Genomic DNA, 20,074 nt, shown 5'->3' with positions numbered 1-20,074 from the left:
CATGTGAAACTCTATTATAAAACTGATTTCAATTTATGCAACACTGAGTTTAATGCAAATTCTGTTTTCCTTCGTTTCTACGCCCTTTGCAGATACACAAGCCCCACACAAAGCTTAGTCTTGCTATTTAAAATGTCAGTGATGCCCATTTTCAGGTTTTTGCAATGCGCTGCATCTTAGATAAGTGTGCATTCATAAACTTGGATGCGATGACAGCGTATTACAGGAAAACCTATTATGCATTTCTCCGACTTCCCCTCTTGTTCTTTGTGTATGCACTCATTCTTAGTTGGCTCGTACTTTATCTTACTGTCTTTATCTGTCTCTCTATCACGATCTTCTCTCTCTTCTGCCAGCAAGATCTTCCTGTGGCTGCAGTCTAACTTACTGAGAGAAAGGAAACAGCACGGAGCCAGTGCTAAAAGTCTGTTTCTATCTCCGTGCCAGCTGAGTGCGTGTGAGCAATAGATATGAGGACATCAATCAAGAGACGCACGCTAAAAGTACAGGGGTTGTGTCGACTCGTGTTTGGCTGTTACGACTGTACACTTCATACGCAACTGGAGCAAAGCGAGAAGAGGAGGAAAGAAAGATTGAGGGGGCAGAGCAGAAAGAGTGAGATAAGGAGAGGGATTGAGAATGGAGATAAGACAGGGATGCTTGACACTGGAACTGTGAATAAGTGTGTAATGAAAACTAATTCTCTCCATCGCAAACTCCGCTGTCTCCTCTCGGCTCTTCAGTTCTACAAACCTAAGACCTATTACCACACTTGTCCTGTTTTTTGAAAAGGGCTAGCAGCTCCACCAGGGTACTACAGGATGCAAAGCAGCCTGAAAATAAATGAATGATAAAAAAATAAAAAAATAGTGCTATGTGTGCTGATTATGAAAGCAAAAGTCTCCATGTTATAAATGGACAATGTGCAGTGGGAGGTAGCCTGAGGATCTGAAGTCATCCCCAATTCCCTTACAACTCTACAATGTTACTTTCGGCCCATTGTTTTGATTTGATGTAGAATATTTTACTACACTTTGTCCAATTTTGCTTCTTTACTTCAATGTTCAGTCAGTGCTGTGTTTACAGCTTTTTACCCAAGTTGCCAAAAAATATTATTGCAGCTTTAAACCTTCCATCATGACAACAGGATCAACTCATCAGGAAACTGCTGAAAAATATTTTTTTACAGTACAAGCACAGTGGCCAACTTTAACCAGTCTCTAAACCACTCATGAAAAATCTTTGTGGCGCTGCAACTGTTAACAGTTAATAAAAGAAATGCTTGCTATAAAAGCTTAAGGATGTATTCCACCTGCAAGACCGTCCACATCTAATTTGTCTTGTCTAAAGGAAGAGTGTGGCATCTGTTCAGTCAGCATGGAGCCCTGTCAAGCCGTCAAGCAATAGGAACATGTGCTGCACAGCTCTTTAAACACAGGTCACTGAGATGAAGTGCGACATTCACTGTAATATGAATCAGAGGTCAGAGCATTTAGATTTCCTGGATTTGAGGTAGTAAAACTTTCTTTTATAATAATTTCTTTTTTCCTAGGCGCAGAGAGAGCGAGAATGAAGGAAAGGGGGAGAGAGAGAGAGAGAGAGAGAACTTGGCTTTTAAGCCATTGTGCTGGGAAAATACAGTAACTGAGTCCTTTGGGATTGCATACAAAGACCTTGGTCAGCCACTCTTTCGGCTAAGCTGGGCTGCACACTCTTGGCCAACCACCGCTCTAGGCCGTGCGGACAAATTACCCACGTCACACCTGTTCATATTTCTGCTCTGTATCAGCACAGTGCAGCAGGTCTATACAGGGAAAATAAATGTGACAGCACTGTGAAAGGGGAAAACAAACGCTGGCGCATACCACATCAATCATCTGTCACAGAGATTCGGTCGAGGTTTGTCTTTTTTGTATGTAACAGTGAGAAAAGTATGACGGTGTAGAAAGAGGTGTAAAAAGAAGGCAAGAACAAAAATGTGTCACAGCATTTCAATTATATATATATATATATATACATAACATAGTTAATGTGGTTTGCAGAAAGCAAAGAGGTAAAGAATGGTGGTTTCAGAGGGGAATGATCCCGTCTGAATGCCTTTAGTGACAGACGCCACTTCACATTTCCTCCATTAATTTGCTTTTGTTTTGATTTCCTCAATGCAGATCTCTGTGGCTGGCAGCAGCAGAGAGGGCAGTCACTTCCCTCTGCCTATCTTCTCCTTACAGCTACTGATCCCGCGTCCCATCCTAGCTTGTATCAGACCCGGGCAAGAGCGCGACTATATATGGATTCAACCGTTTGATTTAGCTTTCACACAACCTCACAAAGCCTCAAAGGCTCTATTTGCTTTTTTTGCTTTTAGCCTGCTGACTATTGTTTGCTGCGAGCCAGGTAAAGTCTAGATGAGGCTCTTTGCCAGCTCCACTCAACAACTGCAGATGCTCCGCTGAGAACGCCGAACAAAGACCCACTGTGTCGACTTAACAGCTACAGTGGAGTGACGCAGAGAGACGGTGGGCTGAAAATCAAAGATGAAAATGAAAGCTTTGCGTTCTCTATCTGGCGGGAACAGAGAGAAGTATGCAAGGACACTCCTTTGACACGCGGCTGCAAAGCGAAGGAACACCGGCTATGTGCTGTACAACAGCGTGTCTGCACATAGTGGCACCAGTGTTGCCATCCTCATTGTGTGTGACACCATTTTCATAAATTAGCAAGCTTGAGTAACACAACACAGAGCACAAAAGTTATTATCATAATAAGGTGCAAAATAGCAGCTCTTTGCATCAGCTGAAAACCATAACCCTGTAATTAACAGGAAGAAAAGCAATTTGCTCCTGCTTCACAGCACAGCATCCCTCTTTCCCTGTTCCTCTTGGCATCTTTTAGGATGGTTTTAATTATTTCCTGGCATACTGACTGTATGACTAAAGGCTCACCCTGCCCCCACTCTCTGTTCCTCTCTCACCCACATACTCACTCTTCCCTCTTATACCACTCATTTGGCATGCCTTTACTGAGCATCTGAAGGACAGAAGGGGAAGGGAGAGACGGAAATGGAGGAGACTGTACGACTCGCCCTGCTGGGTGACATTAAAATGAAAACATGCAAATTATGCTTATCCTCAAAAAGTCAAAAAGACACCCCATCTCCCTTTTTTAGATGATGTAATGCTGCCTCATAAAGTACAGTAGCAATGGTGTACCTGGTGGCAGTTCAGTATAAGGCGTCTGCAGAAAAACAGAATAACGTTGACATTCACCCATTTGCGTGGCTCATATTGTCCTCACTCTCACAAACAGCAGCTTATGTTTGGCACTACTGACCCACAACCCAACATCAAGTATTTGTTCCTGGATATCTGCTCTCCTAATCTGTTTTAATTTTGAACAAAAAGGTTTAAACACTACGTTTAGGTACATATTACCACAAAAAAAAGAAAAAAAAAGAAAAAAGGTTCAGTAAAAGGACAAACTGTTCCAAAACAACTGATTTCAAAATCGGGCCAGAAATCAACAGTGTTTGTTTGTAATAAATGACATTAGTTGAAGTAACACAGTGTGTCTGACAATTTACAGGCAAGTCATGCATCACTTTCTTTGTTTGCATATCCATTACCACAGCCAGAGGCTTCATAGTGGGCGGAACTCCAGTGTAGGCATGGTGTTCAGACAGGCTGCATTGAAAGGCTAGCTTTTAATTTGCACTTTTCTGTCTTTAGTTATTACTATCCAACTAAATTTGCTGATTAATGATAATCAACAAAAAATCTAACAAAAATTGGGTGTATTCTGGTACACTTTCTGCAGTCAGATGAACAAATGGCTCATTCCTGGGAGAAATGATGTGTAGCTATTTATCCTCTTACACCACAAAGAAGCCTCATTACAAGTAACAAAATACAGTAACAGATGTACAAGATTTAGTGTGGGTGACTAAAACTAAACAGAAAGCTCAGGTCTCATTGGTGAATGCTGGAAAATTGTGTTGGACTGCAAGAGAATGACAAAGAGAAAAACAGTCACACTGTGCCATATTGACAATAATTGCCACAAAAATATCCTGTAAAAGCCCAAAACCATTAAATAATAAGTCAGCTCTTTAAAAACAGAAATCATAGAGCATTCGTATTCAGCGGCTTGAAACCATTGGCCGTTTAGTGGAGTTGTGTGTGTGGGTGAGCGATAACCTGTTGCCTGATCGTGGAAGTTGGAACTTTTGTTGAATGGAAGATGAGAAAAGCAAAACAGCAACAAGAAAAAAGACAAAAAGGGTGTCTCCAACTCTAAATAAATACAATTATCTTAATACTGAAGAAAAGATTAATCTTGGTTTATTATAGGACTAAACTGAGCTGCTTGTTATGATCTCATATACTCGTAGTTTAACCGAATTAGTCGAACTGGGGGGTGATTGTGTGATCGTTAAGACATTTGCTGCTCCTGAAGAACTGTCTAGCTGCTGCACAGTTTTTCCTCTTGACCTCTGATGACTTAGCCTACACACAGAATTTGTTAAGCTGTATGGATGACCCAGTTACTGCGTCTGCATTTTTGACTTCTTTTGCAGGGTTAATTTTTAATGTGGAGCGTGGAGAGAAAGGGAGAGAGAGAGACACAGACGGAGCGAGTGGTTGTAGGGTAAATCCATTAAGTTGCATTTCACTTCTTCGTGGCAAACAAATGTGCTCCGCTGTTGTGTGTGCAAGGCCACTTTGAACTCTGGGCTAACTTTTGGAATTAGTTAGCAAAAGTTCAGCGAGACTATTACTGATTTTCTCTTTCCTTCCCTGTTTCATCCTCATTACCTTGTATTTTGTGCACTTTGCAGCAACCGGTGAATTTTACTGCTCCGGCACATTTGGCTAGACACATTTGCAGCCAATCAAATCTAATAGTATTATTAAATTCTTATGAAAGTCATTGGGGTGAATTACTCCACGACTGCTTACTTTCTTGGTATGTGCTGCTCGTCCCGCGTCCTCTCCATCTCACTCTTTCTCTCTTTGCTGCACAGACAGCGAAGATTTCAGGCAGATGTGAATGTGATCGCACCATCTGACCTCTCTCGGGTCGGCCTTTGTAGCATTCGACACATCTCCTCTTTACACACACATGCTGTCACCTCTGCGGTCTGTCTCTCCGATCTGTCTCACCTTCTCCTTCCTCATCTCTGCCGTTACCTCGGCTCCTCAAAGCAACCTGCCAGTTTCCATGCCTGACATTCCATCTCCCCATCCCTCTTCTTTTAAGTCCCATCCCTTTTAACTTGAATATGACCAGAGTGCGAAGTGAAAGTAGACAGGTAGCTTCTGAATTATGGATGACCCAACTGCTTGAGATTCTCTCTATTTTCGAAAGCAAGGAGAAGAAAACAACTTAAATGTATTTCGGAGGACACAGAGAAATTGTAATCGAGAGGTGGTCATGCCTGGCGACCACTGAGATTTGGCTAAACTACGACATAAGGTGTTATGCGATAACGTCTACTTTTAGAAACACACTGGAAATGTTTGCCTTTTATTGCTATTTCTAGTTCTTCCCCTACAGATTTTTTTTACCCAGGCATTTTGTTTTATCTGTTTACAGCTCCTCTGTGTGGTGGGAAATCTTTGGAAACGTCTGGTTTTGTTTTGACCTGTTGTCTGGTTGTGTCCGCAAACAAAAGCAGCAAATATTTCCACTGATCACTTAAAAAAACAGAAATATATATATATATATTAATATATAGGAGAAGTTAATGTACTTCACTTTCTGCTGAGAATATAGTACCTTTTCCCATCAAGCATCAATTACTTCAGTGTAAATAGTTATTTCACAACTGATGAGAGTCCTGTTACTGGGAATGAGACCTAATTAAATTAACCAAACTTTCTTAATGACACTTCAGATTATTCGCCTCCCTCTTCACAGCCAACCGGGTTGGTAGTTTAAGACTACTAAGAGTTGAAGGATACCAAAGTAAACTTTCTGACTTAACTTTCTTCCAAATTACAGGGTACAACTCTACCCTGAAGTGCAATACATTTCCTCATTGTCAAGTGCCCACACACAAAGCAAAACACTTGTGTAGTAAGAAATAAACTTTAGTCAAAAGCAGGTCCAACTTTCTCTGTGTGCCATCCACACTGTCACTGTCTGTGTCAGATGTGCCTCTCAGAGAAGCCCTAAACCAGTCAAAGGGGGCTGGAAACCTACTTCAGCAGAAACATGAAGCAAATCCTCCAAAGCCCTAATAGTTTGGCCTAAATACTGAACGGGATTAAAATGACTCATGTAATCATGTAACTTGTCCATTTGTGAGAATGAGAGAAGAAACCATCGAAGGTCAGTTTGAGGGAAAGAGATGCACAGTTCACAGTGACGCGTGAGAAAGAGCAAAGTGCTCTGTTGTTGTTGTTGTCTGTTTTTTTTTTTTTTGCTATGCTAATTCACTAAGGTAAATTAAAAGCATTGTGCCTTTTGCCCCAAGCACTGTTTTAATTAATGCTATTTAACATAAAAAAAAAAATCTATTAATAGCAGCATCATGTGAGTCATGCAAAATGCACATGTTGTTTGAAGCATTTCTTTTATCGTTAAGATTTAATTACATCTCCTCCAGAAAATCTTTCCCTTCACATCATCACAAGAGAAGAAAAAGAAATGAGATCATTAATGACTGCGGGACGGTTCGGGGCTCATCAGAGTCAGGGTTACTTCAAAGTGTTTGTGGTCAAAGTGTAACAGAATTCTGTTTTTTATTTTTTTTTTTTATTTGCTGAAATGTTGCACACTTGCAAGCTAATAACCTGTTTCTGCACAGCATAAAGAAAAAAAAAAAAAAGAGACAGGTAAAGGAAAGCTGTCTAATAACCTGGATAATAAGAAAGCCCCGATTAACCCTGCTTGGTTCTGCTTGGCTGTGGGCTAGAAAATCAGGCTAATGAGTACCCTTCACATCACAGCCTGTTCCTACTTACTACAGCTTTCTGAAGCATATCCCCACTGTCTCCGCTCTCGAATAAGACCAATCTTTGTCATAATTTGAAAGATTGGGCCTCTAATTAACATTTCAATTAACAGTAATAGAGGTGGCAAGGTGTCTTAAGGTTCAATCTGAATTCTGTATTCCTATTCAACACACGTATTGGGATTGAAGCTGGTTGGAAATCTTTTTATCAAAAATACTTACATTAAAAATATGCAGTTTATAATGCAGCAGCACAGACGAATAAACTAAATCAAATAATACGAGTCCCATTAGAGACATTATAGCAAGTAGAGACAATTTATTGTTGATTTTAGTCTACATCCAAAATAGTAAAACTAAAATACTACACTAAAATAGTCTGACTTTATCTTGTTGAAGTCAGTGTGTTCAACATTAAGCAGGTCTTCAGTATGCAGTCTATTCACAGCGAAGTACTGTATGTTGAAAAAGTCAGTAGGCATACTGAAAATGCTTGATTTTTGATGGACAGTCTCTGTAGGATGTAACATAACATAACATAAACGATGAGGCTGCTTGCAGCTGGAAAACATTTAAACTGAGTGTGGATGATGTGTTTTTAGGCAGATTTAATCAGCAGTGACTTTTCACTGTATCCTGAGTCCTTGTACAGCAACTGCTATACCACGTATTCTATATCCTATACTAAGAGACCATTGTATATTATGCAATTAGGAAACAGTCTCTGGGTTCATGTGCACGAAGACGAGTTGACGTGAATTAACTCAGCTCAGCTGGTAACAAGAACAAATGAATTTCCTGCTGAACATATGATGGACAGCCTCCTTGGCACTGGTTGAAATGCCATCCGCACTGATGGATTTAGTTAAAGCAGCATGGAAAATGTTTTATTCCCCACCTCTCACTGGTATTTTAATCCTGTCTGAATGACTTCTGGCTCTGCTTTGGGTCAAGCTGCTCTCCAGAAATGTCACACATGGCATATTTTTGCAGGTTTAAGAACCCAGATGACCACTGCAATTATTATAATTACCAAGAGACCCCAAGTCAATAGTCAAGCACAAGTGGGGTTTAGCTGCTCAATGTAATGCAAATGTTTCATAATTGAGTTGCTTAAACAAATTTAACAGCTGACTGCGTTATGTTTACTTGTTTCTCTCTTATGTAAGAAAATTATTCATCTCAGTTCAAATAAACTGGTCCATAGGTTTATGTAGTTCTAACAAATATACACACACAGTACACTGCAACTATGAATGTGCACGCTGGGCACTGAGTGGCACTGACTCTGACCAGAAAGTCAAACTGATTGTGCTCCATGTCAAATGCATTTCACCTACACATTTCAGAGGGCAGGCACATTGAGACATAGACACACAAGAGCAAACAAACACAACTGCACAGTTGAGAGACAGTTGAAAATAGGGGAAGGTAAACAAATTTCTTCATTTCTAGCCATTTCATTCAGTGCATGCTCCCTCTATATTCGACACCGTCTTTCACTTTCACTTGCACCTGTCTGCGGGTCAGAGTTACTGCACTTTTAGAGTCACTGTAACTGGCAAAATGTCACAGGGAGAGGTAACGACAAACACAGAGGCCATGAAAGAAATACAAAAAATGTACTCCAAAGGTGAGAGGAGCGCAGTGGGAAGGACAAAACTAGATTCAGATCTATGAATTGGAAGATGAGTCATACATTCAAAGCAGATGTCAAAGTGTTTTTTTTTTTTTTCTGTGGCTCTACATGGATAAAACATAACCAAAATCTTTAGAAGTAATTTTTAAGGGATCAATACAGTTCAAATCCTCCAAATGCAAATTGTAAAAATGTGTAAAAACAAAAACAAATGACAAACTCTTCAAACTGAGTGAGTCACACAGAAGAATATGACATTTTGCTGTTAATATGATTTCATTGCTGCAACAAATAAGGCAGGATGTTATTATATAGTCGTTGAATGACATAGCACTGAAACTTGAATCTTGCTTTTTCAGTTGGAGTGCTATTCAGCAGCAGCAGATGTTGGAAACTGGTTACTGAAGACCAATAGCTGCTGAAGGCCAAGCCGATGAGATGCTTCATGTAAAGTGAAGCGATCAATTCAAAAGTGTTTTATTTGTTTTGCTGAAAATGTCTTTGGCTGAGATTCACACATGAATGTTCTGCAAAAATTTTGACATTTCCATCAGCCTCATGTGGACTTTATGTTTAGTGCAAATTATCAATGTGATGATGGCAAACAAAACTGGAGTTGTGCATTCAAGATTGATGATCACTGTGATCATCTGGTCATCAATGTGATCATGTGATTTGAAAATGGTCATTGTAACTTATTCCTCTAGAGTACCATCTGATATAGAGAACAAACAATAGGTTTCTAGAAATCCCTGACATCTGTAGACAGCGGTTCAAATAAGTAGCTTTCTGTGACCTTCTGAATTATATATGATCCATCTCATGGTATCACTTAAGACAAAAAAACTGCCCTGCAAAACAGCCCCTATCAATGCTGCCCGTAAAAAGGCCACATCAATGATGTGTCGATGTAACAAACAAACTGCCTGTGTCTGCATTCGCAGGGACAAAACCTTAGCAACAATGCTAATGGTGCTTGCAGTAGATCATTGTGCTGCAGAGATCGAAACATTATGCTATCTATAACTATAGCAGCACGATTTGTATTCAGAGACCTGTTTGTGTTCTCAGGCATTTTTCACATTTCTATGTTCATGTGACCTGACTGGTGATCTCAGAGTGCCACTTATCAAACCTAATAAACATTCGGTGACATGATTGCAACTCCACGTTGGGTAGTATTTGATACTGACGCAGTGACCATGTTTTACAGCACATAAAGCAGCATCAATAATTTGAGCAGTAAAGTCACTATCTGTGGATTTGATTTCCCTGGGTCAATTTTATCTCTTAAGTGTTTACTTAACACTGTTTTTACATGATATATAATGGGTCCATCCATGGGGGCAAAAAAAAAAACTGCAATCTAAATTGAGCGTAAATTAGGCCTGAAAGCCAATAAATGTAATGAGGAGTTTTCATCATGTAAAAAGAAGTGCGGTGCAGGCGAGGGTGCTCCCCCTGGCAGCAAGAGGAAGAATCTTTATTGCGGCACACAGTGACACGGCCTTCCTGTTACGATGGTGATATTTGAGAGAAGGCTTTTTCTGCAAGAGGCTTTCGTTTTCACTTCGGGTGAACCTGTTGACCTGTGCCAGTAAATTGCAGGCCTATATGTTTCTTCTGTTATACACAACACAGACCTAACAGACAAGTGAAGTGACATTACAACATTTCTGAACATACTGTATGATGGCACTGCAAGCTACTACTGTGGTTCTTTAACATGCTGGGACATGCTAGACCACCTTGCTAGCATTATCTGAAACTGTCAGAATAAACCTTGTGGACGTGACACAACTGCCTCTATATGACAGAATATTTTGAAATGCTAATCAAAAAGTCTAATTAGCAAATGATACTTTTTGAAGACACAGAGAGAAAGTAAATGAAAGTCGAACTGCTCATTATTGATAATACTGAACCACAGCAGACAACATTCAACCACAGGACACAAACAAGCACTTCCTCTCAATCTTGGCGGTTTTCTTAAGCCAACTACAGTTTTGCAGCTTAATTTCCATCAGTTCCACTTAGACTCCTACCTGATGCTCTGTTTATGTAATATGTCTGGATCTGTAGCATTGAGTGAGGCCACGAAACTGCCAACAGGGATGTTTTCCATCCTAGTGACAGTCAGGGGGTCAGGAAAGAAGACGGGGCCCTCGTTGATGTCCTCGACTCTGATGTGGACGGTGGCTGTGGAGCTGGGACCATAGCCTACATCAGGAACCAGAGGATCCTCGTTCTCTACTTTGATGAGTAGCGTGTGGAATTCTGTGGCCTCGTAGTCCAGAGGCTGGGTGGGGAAAATGATTGGGAAGGTTGATGATATCTACTGCAATATATCAAAGCATTTGGAAGCATCACATCAGTAATTTACCTTGACAACTGACAGCATCCCCTCGTTATTGTCCAGGTTAGTTTGGATCTCAAAGCTCTGTGTATGATCTCCCATAATTATAGAATAGATGGCTCGCCACGCCCCTGTCGCCGGATCATCTCTGTCATCTACCGTCAGGTTCACCACCACTCCCGTCGAGCCCTCATACACCTTCGCCTCGAACTGGTATTGGAGACAGAAAGATAAACCAACATTAGTGACACGCATCAGGTGAAACCTCAATCTAGAGACTGTAATAGAATAAATCCAAATGGACTCAGAGAGGATGGCACAGATGAAACTTTCTATTACGAGCTGATTAAGTCTAGAAGTGTGTTCAGAGGGAATGTGAAGTGAATTTCAGAAGCAGGGTTACTGCATAATAAGTCGACAGAAAGACGTGAGAAAAGAGTGGAGGTGATCAGGTACAAATTAGCTTTAGGTGGTGAGAATTAAGGCAATGGTGCCTGTCTGAATTGATAATGTCTCAACCTGATTTTAAACTCAACTTCATGAACCTACAGAGACAAGAGGATATAGCAGAGTATGGGGAAGAGAAAACATTTGTGATCTCTTAACTAGTACTATGGGGCCTGGTCTGTTTGTATTGAGCATTTCTCTAGTTCTTCCATGTATTCTGCTTATGGGAGAGAGATGAAAGGAGGTGTAGCAATGTACCAGCAAATACAGTAACTACTGCAAGCTGGCAAATATGGTTGTAAGCAATGCATAATTAATTTTAAAAATATATAAAAATACACTCAGCAGCTTTCCACACAATGCATTTTGTGAGAAAGGTTGAATGTAAATATAATTTTATGGCAAAGTTTGTAAACTCAGCACGGGAGCTTGGAGTTACTTGCAGTTTTTTTAATAGAAATCTTTGATCTTTGTACCATTATTCGCAATAGAAAGAAAGAAAGAGCGTCACAATTCCTGCCCCAGATTATTGTGTGTGTGCAGTTCATGCTGCGCCCTGTACACCAGCCATGACAACACTTATTCTGCAGTTAAAGCCAAGAAGAAAAAAAAACATTTGGCTAAACACTATTTCACAAGACTGTAAACACATGCAAGCTTGGACCAACAGCACACAACACAGAATAAACACTATTCATGCGCTCCATCACTGGTTCTTATCAGTGCACCTCATTTATTTTCAGTGTCAATCACTTCCCACCATTCTGCTATCGATGCATTATGCCAGCAAGTCTCCCACTAAAGATTACACTGTGGACATGGAGGACACGACAACACTACGATTGGTTAAAGGGTTTATTTTAGGAGGGAACAAGGAAACAAGGGGGTGCTGGGAAATGGAGTCCAGGATTGATGAGTGGTTTCGGTGAAGGATCTGAGGCAGGAGAAGGGTGAACATGTGAGCAGGTGAGTGTTAACTCTGAGGTAATGAAAACCATGGTCAGGTCCGAAGAAAGGTCAATTCCAAAATACACAGTTAAGGGGGCTGGCAGAGTCCGAGATCCACAAACTCAAAAGAGAGAATCCAGAGGGCCAGAAAGCAGATCAGATCAGGAAAGGGTCAGATCAAGGACTTATGAGAACCCAGTCTGAGCAGAGAAGTGATGGTCAAAAGGCAGGTCAGGACGGCAACAGGCAGTCAGGGTTTCAGGTATCAAGATGGCTGAAGAGTGGCTTCATGAACAAAGTGGTACAATCTGGCAGAGTGTGAGGGCTGTAGTGCTGCTAGTAAAGGGAAGGACACAGGTGCAACAGATCCTGTGACTAGTGAATGGAGAGACAGGTGAGTAAATGAGTCCAAATATGGTCAGACAGAAAGTGGCTGGGAAGCAGAGAGGCAGGAGCGTGGCCAGGTAGCTATGAGTGAGTCTGTGAGAGCAGAAACAGGAAAATAAAACTAACTGGGCCAGGGCCAGGCAGGGATGGTGACAGAGCAGGGCTACCCTCGCAGAAGATCCAGCAGGCAGAAGCAATTCTTTGAATGTGTATGTGTGTGTCAGGATCATTATGGTGTCAGAGCTTACAGTGTAATCTTTTAGACACAGAACACTCTGTTTAAGGATAGTGCTGGTCAAACCTAGATTACTGCGTCTCCTGTCAGCCCACGGTATTGTTGTTTCACAGATTACCCTCTTACCGCCTCACACTGCCTGGCTCCATGCATTTATCTGAAGAGAGAAAAACATTGATTTCTTCTCTTTCCTTTCTTTTCTCCCTTTTTAATTCATCCAAAGCTTGCTTAAAAAAAAAAAAAAAAACTCTTTGAACCATTTGCAGCCATTTAGGGTACACAGGACAGAAACACAATGTTCTCTAGAGAAGGAAATTATGTTTGTACCCACATGAGCATTGTAGGTCCTTTTGTCCTGCAAGCCTGTGGCAAGCTGGTACAAAAGCATCATGGAAATTATGAAGCTGTTGGAAACATTAAAAATCCCAGTACTCTGTGGGATGCTGTGGTATTTTAAATTTAAACAGTGTTTGCCTTAGCTTTAGTGGAGGACCTTGAAGCTATGAAAGCCATTTTACAGAAATTACCTACAGGCTCCTGCTGCACATGCTCAAAGACACAAGCAGTGATCAGAAACAAACGCCCGTCACTGGCATTCCCATGCTCATCATCCTCTTCTGGACTTCAAAATGAAGATAAGACACATTCAAATGCAACACTCACAAGCTCTGTCTCTTCCTCCTACACACACACACACGCACACACACAAATACAGTAGCGACACAGTCAACAGCCGGTCAGATTGGGTTTAATCATGTGGGGCAGTCATGCGGTTGGAGGAAATGCTGTATTTTGTGTGATGTGGCCACTGGGCCCCTGCCCTGCTGCTGATAAGGCCCCAATTCCACCTGGAGCACAAAGCAGCCAGTCACCTGAAAGACTAGACGGAAATGACTAACTATGAGGCAGTGCTCCTGGCCTGAAATGACTTAAACACATTAAGAGAGAGAGGGGAGAGATGGCAAAAAGAGGGCCAAAAAAGGGTCTTGCTTCAAGTTCGCTTTTATCCATGTGTGTATGTGCGAGGTGGTTGTTTTCTTTCCGAGACTTCCAACCCCAGACAGAGAGCCAATTACAACAGTGGCTCTCGCACGATTCACTCTCAGAAAAAGGTGACCACTTGGTCATGGAAGGGTAGGTCAAGAAACAAATAAAGGCAAACACACACACACACACACACACACACACACACACACACACACACAGGGCAAAATGAAAGCTCAAACAACAACAACAAACACATTGATACCACGCTACACCTCAGATATTTAACATTCCAAGGAGTAAAAACCACAGTGTTGTATTGATTTTCTGTTTCCTATCTCCTTTTATGCCTGACTTTTTCAATAACCTGTCCCATAAATCTTCAAGGTAATGTCGTGCTGCCAAAAGATAAGTCATTTCAGGAACAACTTAAGGAGAAAAGAGCCATAAATAACGTCAAATTACAGAAACAGTTCTGGAATGGTAATTTTTATTGTGCTATTCTAAACTGTACATATCATCGTGACGCTCGCTTATGTTTCTTAGTGCATTATGTAACATCTGTATAACCTTTTACCTTTTACTTAAAGGGCTAGCAGTGTTTTGTTAGGCTTCCAAGTGTGTATTTCGCTTCTGTTCAAAGTATCTATCAGTGTGCATTAGCTCCCGTGCTACAGAAAAACCTATTAGCACTCGAAACTTTCTTGCTCGCTCGTCTAATCTATCACAGCGAAGCGTGCATTAATTTTTGTCAGTTACATTATCGTTGTGAGATAATGCACAACACACTGTCATATCAATCTTCACTTAAACTTCATTACTGAACAACAATAATGAACCATTCACAAAAACCGTTGCTGACTTTATGTTAATGTGATAGATTAGACAAGTCAGGCATGTCTCAAAAGTTTGATGATTGATTTTCATACCAGATGGAAGTGAATGGAAATCAGTGGCTGTTTGGAACAACAAGAAAAATGTGTCAAAATGTGCAAAGCATGATCTACTGTTAATGTGCTAAGGCTTTAAGTTGTATATGGGCCTTTCAGAAATACTTTATTCATCATATTGTGCCTGTGTCATGTCAGAAATGTGCAGCTGACCCAATAAACACACACCTACGTTTCCAATTTCCTGCCTCATGCACAGCTTATCATTTTAACATGTTCTCCTGAATTACTTACAAAATTGGTAAAAGAGTTAAACTTTTATTCAGGCATTGTCAGTGTCTGCCCACCTGAATAGCTCCCAGTGCCGTAACGCTGACAGTGTGAACAGATCCTAATGAGGACAGTAAGCTTCCACTGCCACAGTATAAATTTTAATGAGAAACAAATAAACAAATCCAAAAACACAATCTGGCCTTGGTAGCAATTTGTTTCACAGTGCAGTAATTGGCACGTATTTACTAGGAATTTGGGCTGTGATTATTGTACCAATCATGGTACTTACAATAGTACATAATAGAGATACAGTAATTGCCTGATTTTGTCTAAGTAATTTCTAGTCATTACTGGGGAAAAAGAGGTTATTACCTGTAGTTAGTGTCATGTCAGTCACGATACTACAGCGTGTACAGTGGTGTGCAGGTTCAATTTGCTAGCTAATGAGAAACCTAGTGGCTGTATGTTTAGCATTGGCAAGGTGACAAGATACAAAGTCACCACCTGGATTTAACTAAGCAAATAGGTAAGAGCTCAGTACTCAGGACTTTTCAGTTGGCAACAAGTTATTTAACCTTACCTGATGCGGTGAGTAGCTTCTAATTTCTTAAAGAACCATGTCTGAAGACACGTGGTCATGGAAAAGATGTTAATCTGTTTAAGTAGGATCAAATTATTGGCATGAATCAAGCAAAGAAAACATCTAAGGAGACTGATGAAAGTACTAAAACTGGATTAAGAACTATCCAATAGAAGAAGATCATGTGGTCTGATGAGTCCAGATTTACCCTGTTCCAGAGTGATGGGAGAATCACGGTAAGAAGAGAGGTGGGTGAAGTGATGCAGCCCTCATGTCTAGTGTCTACTGTACAAGCCTGTGGGGGCAGTGTATGATCTGGGGTTGCTGCAGTTGGTCAGGTCTAAGTTCAGCAATGTTATGTGTCTAAAGAATGAGATCAGCTGACGACCTGAATATACTGAATGACCAGGTTATTCCATCAATGTATTTTTTCTTCTCTGATGGCACGGGCATATTTCAAGATGACAATACCAGGATTCATCTGGCTCATATAGTAAAAGAGTGGTTCAGGGAGCACGACACATGATTTTCACACATGGATTGGCCACCACAGAGTCTAGACCCTCACCCCATTGAGAATCTTTGGGATGTGCTGGAGAAGACTTTGTGCAGAAGTCTGACTCTCCCATCATTAATACAAGATCTTGAAAAATTAATGCAACTCTGGACGGGAATAAATGTTGTGACATTGCAGAAGCTTATCGAAATGATGCCATGGTTCCTCAGTTGGATAGACGACCCATGTATTTTAGCAATGTTAGTGGCTCTGTGCTAAAAATGACTTGGCTGGTCTGGTCAGTTGGATGATCCACCACTTAAGTCCAGGTGTAAATACCACAACAACCATAAGATGGATGTCCATCACATTTGGTACAGACATTTATGCGCCTGACAGAGTGAAGTCAATTTTGAATCTCCTTGACTTTTCCTGTTGTGTTAGGATCAGGTCAACATTATTAGTTTTTAAGAATTTGTCTCTGTTTTATTAATATGAAGTTTAACATAAACAAATTAAAATACTATAATCTAGTACGTTTATAGTCATATAAAGTAACTATAAGTAAAATGGCCGTGTTAGATGAAATACAGAGTTTGTCTGATTTACTGTATAAACCACCACTTAAAATTAATTAAATTGACCAATGGAACTATTTAGAAACAAGAAAAAAAAACCCAACTAAAGACTAAACTAAGTAAGTTCGTTAATTGATTCTAGCAGCAATCAGACAGTATTTTTTGACGTGACCGAGGCACAGAAAGCCTTTCTCAAACAAAGTCAACACATCTATTTGCTTACTCACTCCAGGATGCTGAGTAAACTCTGCGTAGAAAGGTTCAACCTAAAAATGGCCTTCTTTCAACTTCTGTTTCTTTTTTAGTGCACTAAAGTGGGAGACATCTGCAAGGTGAAGCAAAACAGCTGGTTGATTTCTGAAAACACAACATCATTCCTCAAAACCTTCATCTTGACACTGTCAATAACATCCAGTTTACCTCTTCTCCAACAGATGGGGGTGCAAGAGAAGCCTGAAATCCTGGCAAAGGGCCCGAGAAAAAAAAAAAGATGTGAAGCTTTTGGAAGAGTATACACATCTGTCAGCTTTACCGAGTAATACTAAACACGCCCTGGCTCATTAACACTACCATGGAAATGACCTCCTATTTCGTATACAGTCTCTTAATTTAGAAACATAGCAAAGAAGAAGAAAAAGAAAATAGTCAGTGGGGCGGAAACAAAAAAAAAATCAGCCAGGTAAGTGGAAAATTGTGGTTGTGCTGCTGTTATAACGCAACAAATTTATCAATGTGACTTTTCCATGTTGTTCTCCCTGTCAGAGCCATACGCAAATGAAGACATGCATGCACTTACAGTCAAGTAAACAAACATATGCTCACAATATTCTTACAGGGAGCGCGCACACACAAACAGAGACGGATGGAGATCAACTTATTTTATTCCTGGATGTCTGTCAGAATGTGTTATGAATACTGATGGCAGTTGGGGCTATGCTGACAGGCAGCCAGACAGACAGTTGAGCAGCTGTTCATTTGTCCTAATGGAAAGTACTTTGTGACACGTCCCCGCTGCCCCAAAGATTTTCTCTGACAGGGAACACACATAGCAGTGGCCCATCACATTAAACCTCCCAAGACGAGACTATTTTGTCTCTAAGTAGCATTTGCTCCATTGCCACGCCACAGCAGGAAGGTGTTGTAACAAAACCATTTGAAGTTTGTCTTCGAGGGCATGTTAGATACTCTCACTACTGCTCTCATCTCCTGCTCTGTTTCATCTTCTCAAGTTGGCTCTTAGAAAGCAGAAAGTCAACTGTCTTACTAACGTAACACTATCTTGAATGAAACAGCTCATAAAACATTTAAAAGTATTTTAATGACTTTATAACAGAGCCATGTATTCATTTATATTCTGTGCCCCTTTGAACGTCACTGAGGTAAAAAGGTACATCTAGAAAGACATACCCGTGAGTTAACCAGGAATCATGTACATTTTCAAGCAATCACTTGTCCTCCCTTTATCAGCTTTCGAAAGCAGCTTAACTCTAGAGGTGTAAAAAGACCAAAGATGTGTAAAAAGCCACCACATTCATTGTATCAGAATGGAAATGAAATAAAAGCAGCTGCACGTGATCACTCATCTTCCCACACAATCCTATAGAATGATTGGCAACTTAGCCCTCTGTCTCTCTCCCCCCTAGCGCCCCCCCCCCCCCCCCAGCTTTAAATCCTGCATACAGTAAGTGTGCCTGGAGAGCTAATAAGCTTACCTGTGTCTTTATTAAATTTGAACAGCTTCGGTTCAAGCTGTTTCCAAAGATAGATTTTTGATGAATCTGACATTCAGCAAAGCGGCTTTTCTGCCTTTGCGGAACACGACAGCCCTCGTATTTGTGAATGCAGTTTAACAGAAAGGAAAACCTTAAGGAAACACGGGCACACAACATATTAAACATCAACGTGTTTTGAAAGTCATTCAAGCGTTGAAGCTGATGAATGGGTTTGAACAGTGTTGTTCTGATGGTCTCTCTTCATTAGCAAGAAACTTTTTCCTCCAAGAATTTAGTTGCTTTCCAAAAAACAATGTTATGGTCCCATCTACTTTGTGCTGTAGCTATGTACCACAAACAGTAGCTAGTAAAACTCCTACTGAAACTGAGCAGATCACATTGGAACTGGAGCTAATAAATCACCACAGTGACGTTTTAAAATTTCAACTGGTCAACTGTGCACTCAGTCTAAGAATTGCAGATTTTATTTCAGCACCCAGCAGATCTGATTTATTTGTCTAATGTATGATACTTCTATCCAGTCAACAGTTGGACTATAACAAAGAGGAGACATTGATTAGCATGTTAATAACAAATATGCAGGTTTTTTACAAAAGTCCAACTCCAATTGCTTTCTAATGTGCTCCCTTTCACTTCCATACTATACTGCTGATAAGGCTGAACACATTTTTCCCATGCCTGCTAGTGGGGAATTTTCTACTGCAGCAGTAGTCTATATCAAATTCTGAGATTGGTATTTTACAATGAACATAACCCAATTTCACTTCGGTGTCAATCAAACAGTGCCATCAGCTGAATTCACAGGGTTATAGACTCAAAGTTAAATCTTTATTTATTTCTTTATGCAAATTCATAATGAAGGTTCCCATAATTCGAAGGAGTGTGAATAGACGTGATTTTTAAATGAATGATATTAATGAATCAAGTGCTAAAATAACACAGCCAGCAAACTTAGAAAAAAATAATATTGGATCATATCCTTGATGCTGTAGCACAAATCACAAGCTCTTGTGTGAAGAATCTGTAACAAAAACTGTAAAAAGCTTGTAGCCTTTTTAAACAATCCGTTTGTCGACCTGTGAGGAGACGAGCGTCCGGACTTGTGATTTCTAACACATTAAGATTCTTCTGGGAAAACTTCACACTTGAAGGACAATATGTGTGTGGCTTTTTCAAATGGCCGTTTACACACCATCTAGTGCTTCTTCAGATTTTATCAAGGTGAATGAGAATGTCACACTATTTTCCACATCTAAATAAAATTACCTGGTAATACCCTTCATAGTTTTACCTGTTTTAAGCAGCAAGCCGGCCAAACAAGAAGGAATAAAAATTATATCATATTGTATGTATAAACTTACCAACTATGGATGATGAAACTACTGAGCACATATAGAATTTGATTTAAGGAATCCAAAAACAGATTTAAAGTGGCAAAAGTGTCGAAAACACACTCACATGTCACGCTACTGTGTATCTTACTCTAAACTGATTCTAACACATCCACACACGAACACACCAATACATACAGTTCAGTATGTCTAATCGTCTCTCTTAACATACTGTACCTCTA

General features: G+C 40.4%; 1 protein-coding gene across 2 annotated transcripts in view; it reads right to left on the bottom strand.

Annotated features, from left to right (window-relative positions):
- cdh13 (cadherin 13, H-cadherin (heart)) overlaps positions 1-20,074 on the bottom strand; it is a 168,284-nt gene that overhangs the window by 29,641 nt on the left and 118,569 nt on the right. For both annotated transcript variants that reach the window (XM_026364668.1, XM_026364669.1), the window contains exons 8-9: positions 10,978-11,160; positions 10,640-10,893 (exon numbers count right to left, since the gene is read on the bottom strand). In XM_026364668.1, coding sequence (XP_026220453.1) covers positions 10,640-10,893; positions 10,978-11,160 — 437 coding nt within the window. The remainder of the gene's footprint in view (positions 1-10,639; positions 10,894-10,977; positions 11,161-20,074) is intronic.

Source organism: Anabas testudineus, chromosome 6 (genome assembly GCF_900324465.2).
Source record: "Anabas testudineus chromosome 6, fAnaTes1.2, whole genome shotgun sequence".
NCBI lineage: Eukaryota > Metazoa > Chordata > Actinopteri > Anabantiformes > Anabantidae > Anabas > Anabas testudineus.
This window is presented reverse-complemented; position numbering and strand designations above follow the sequence as displayed.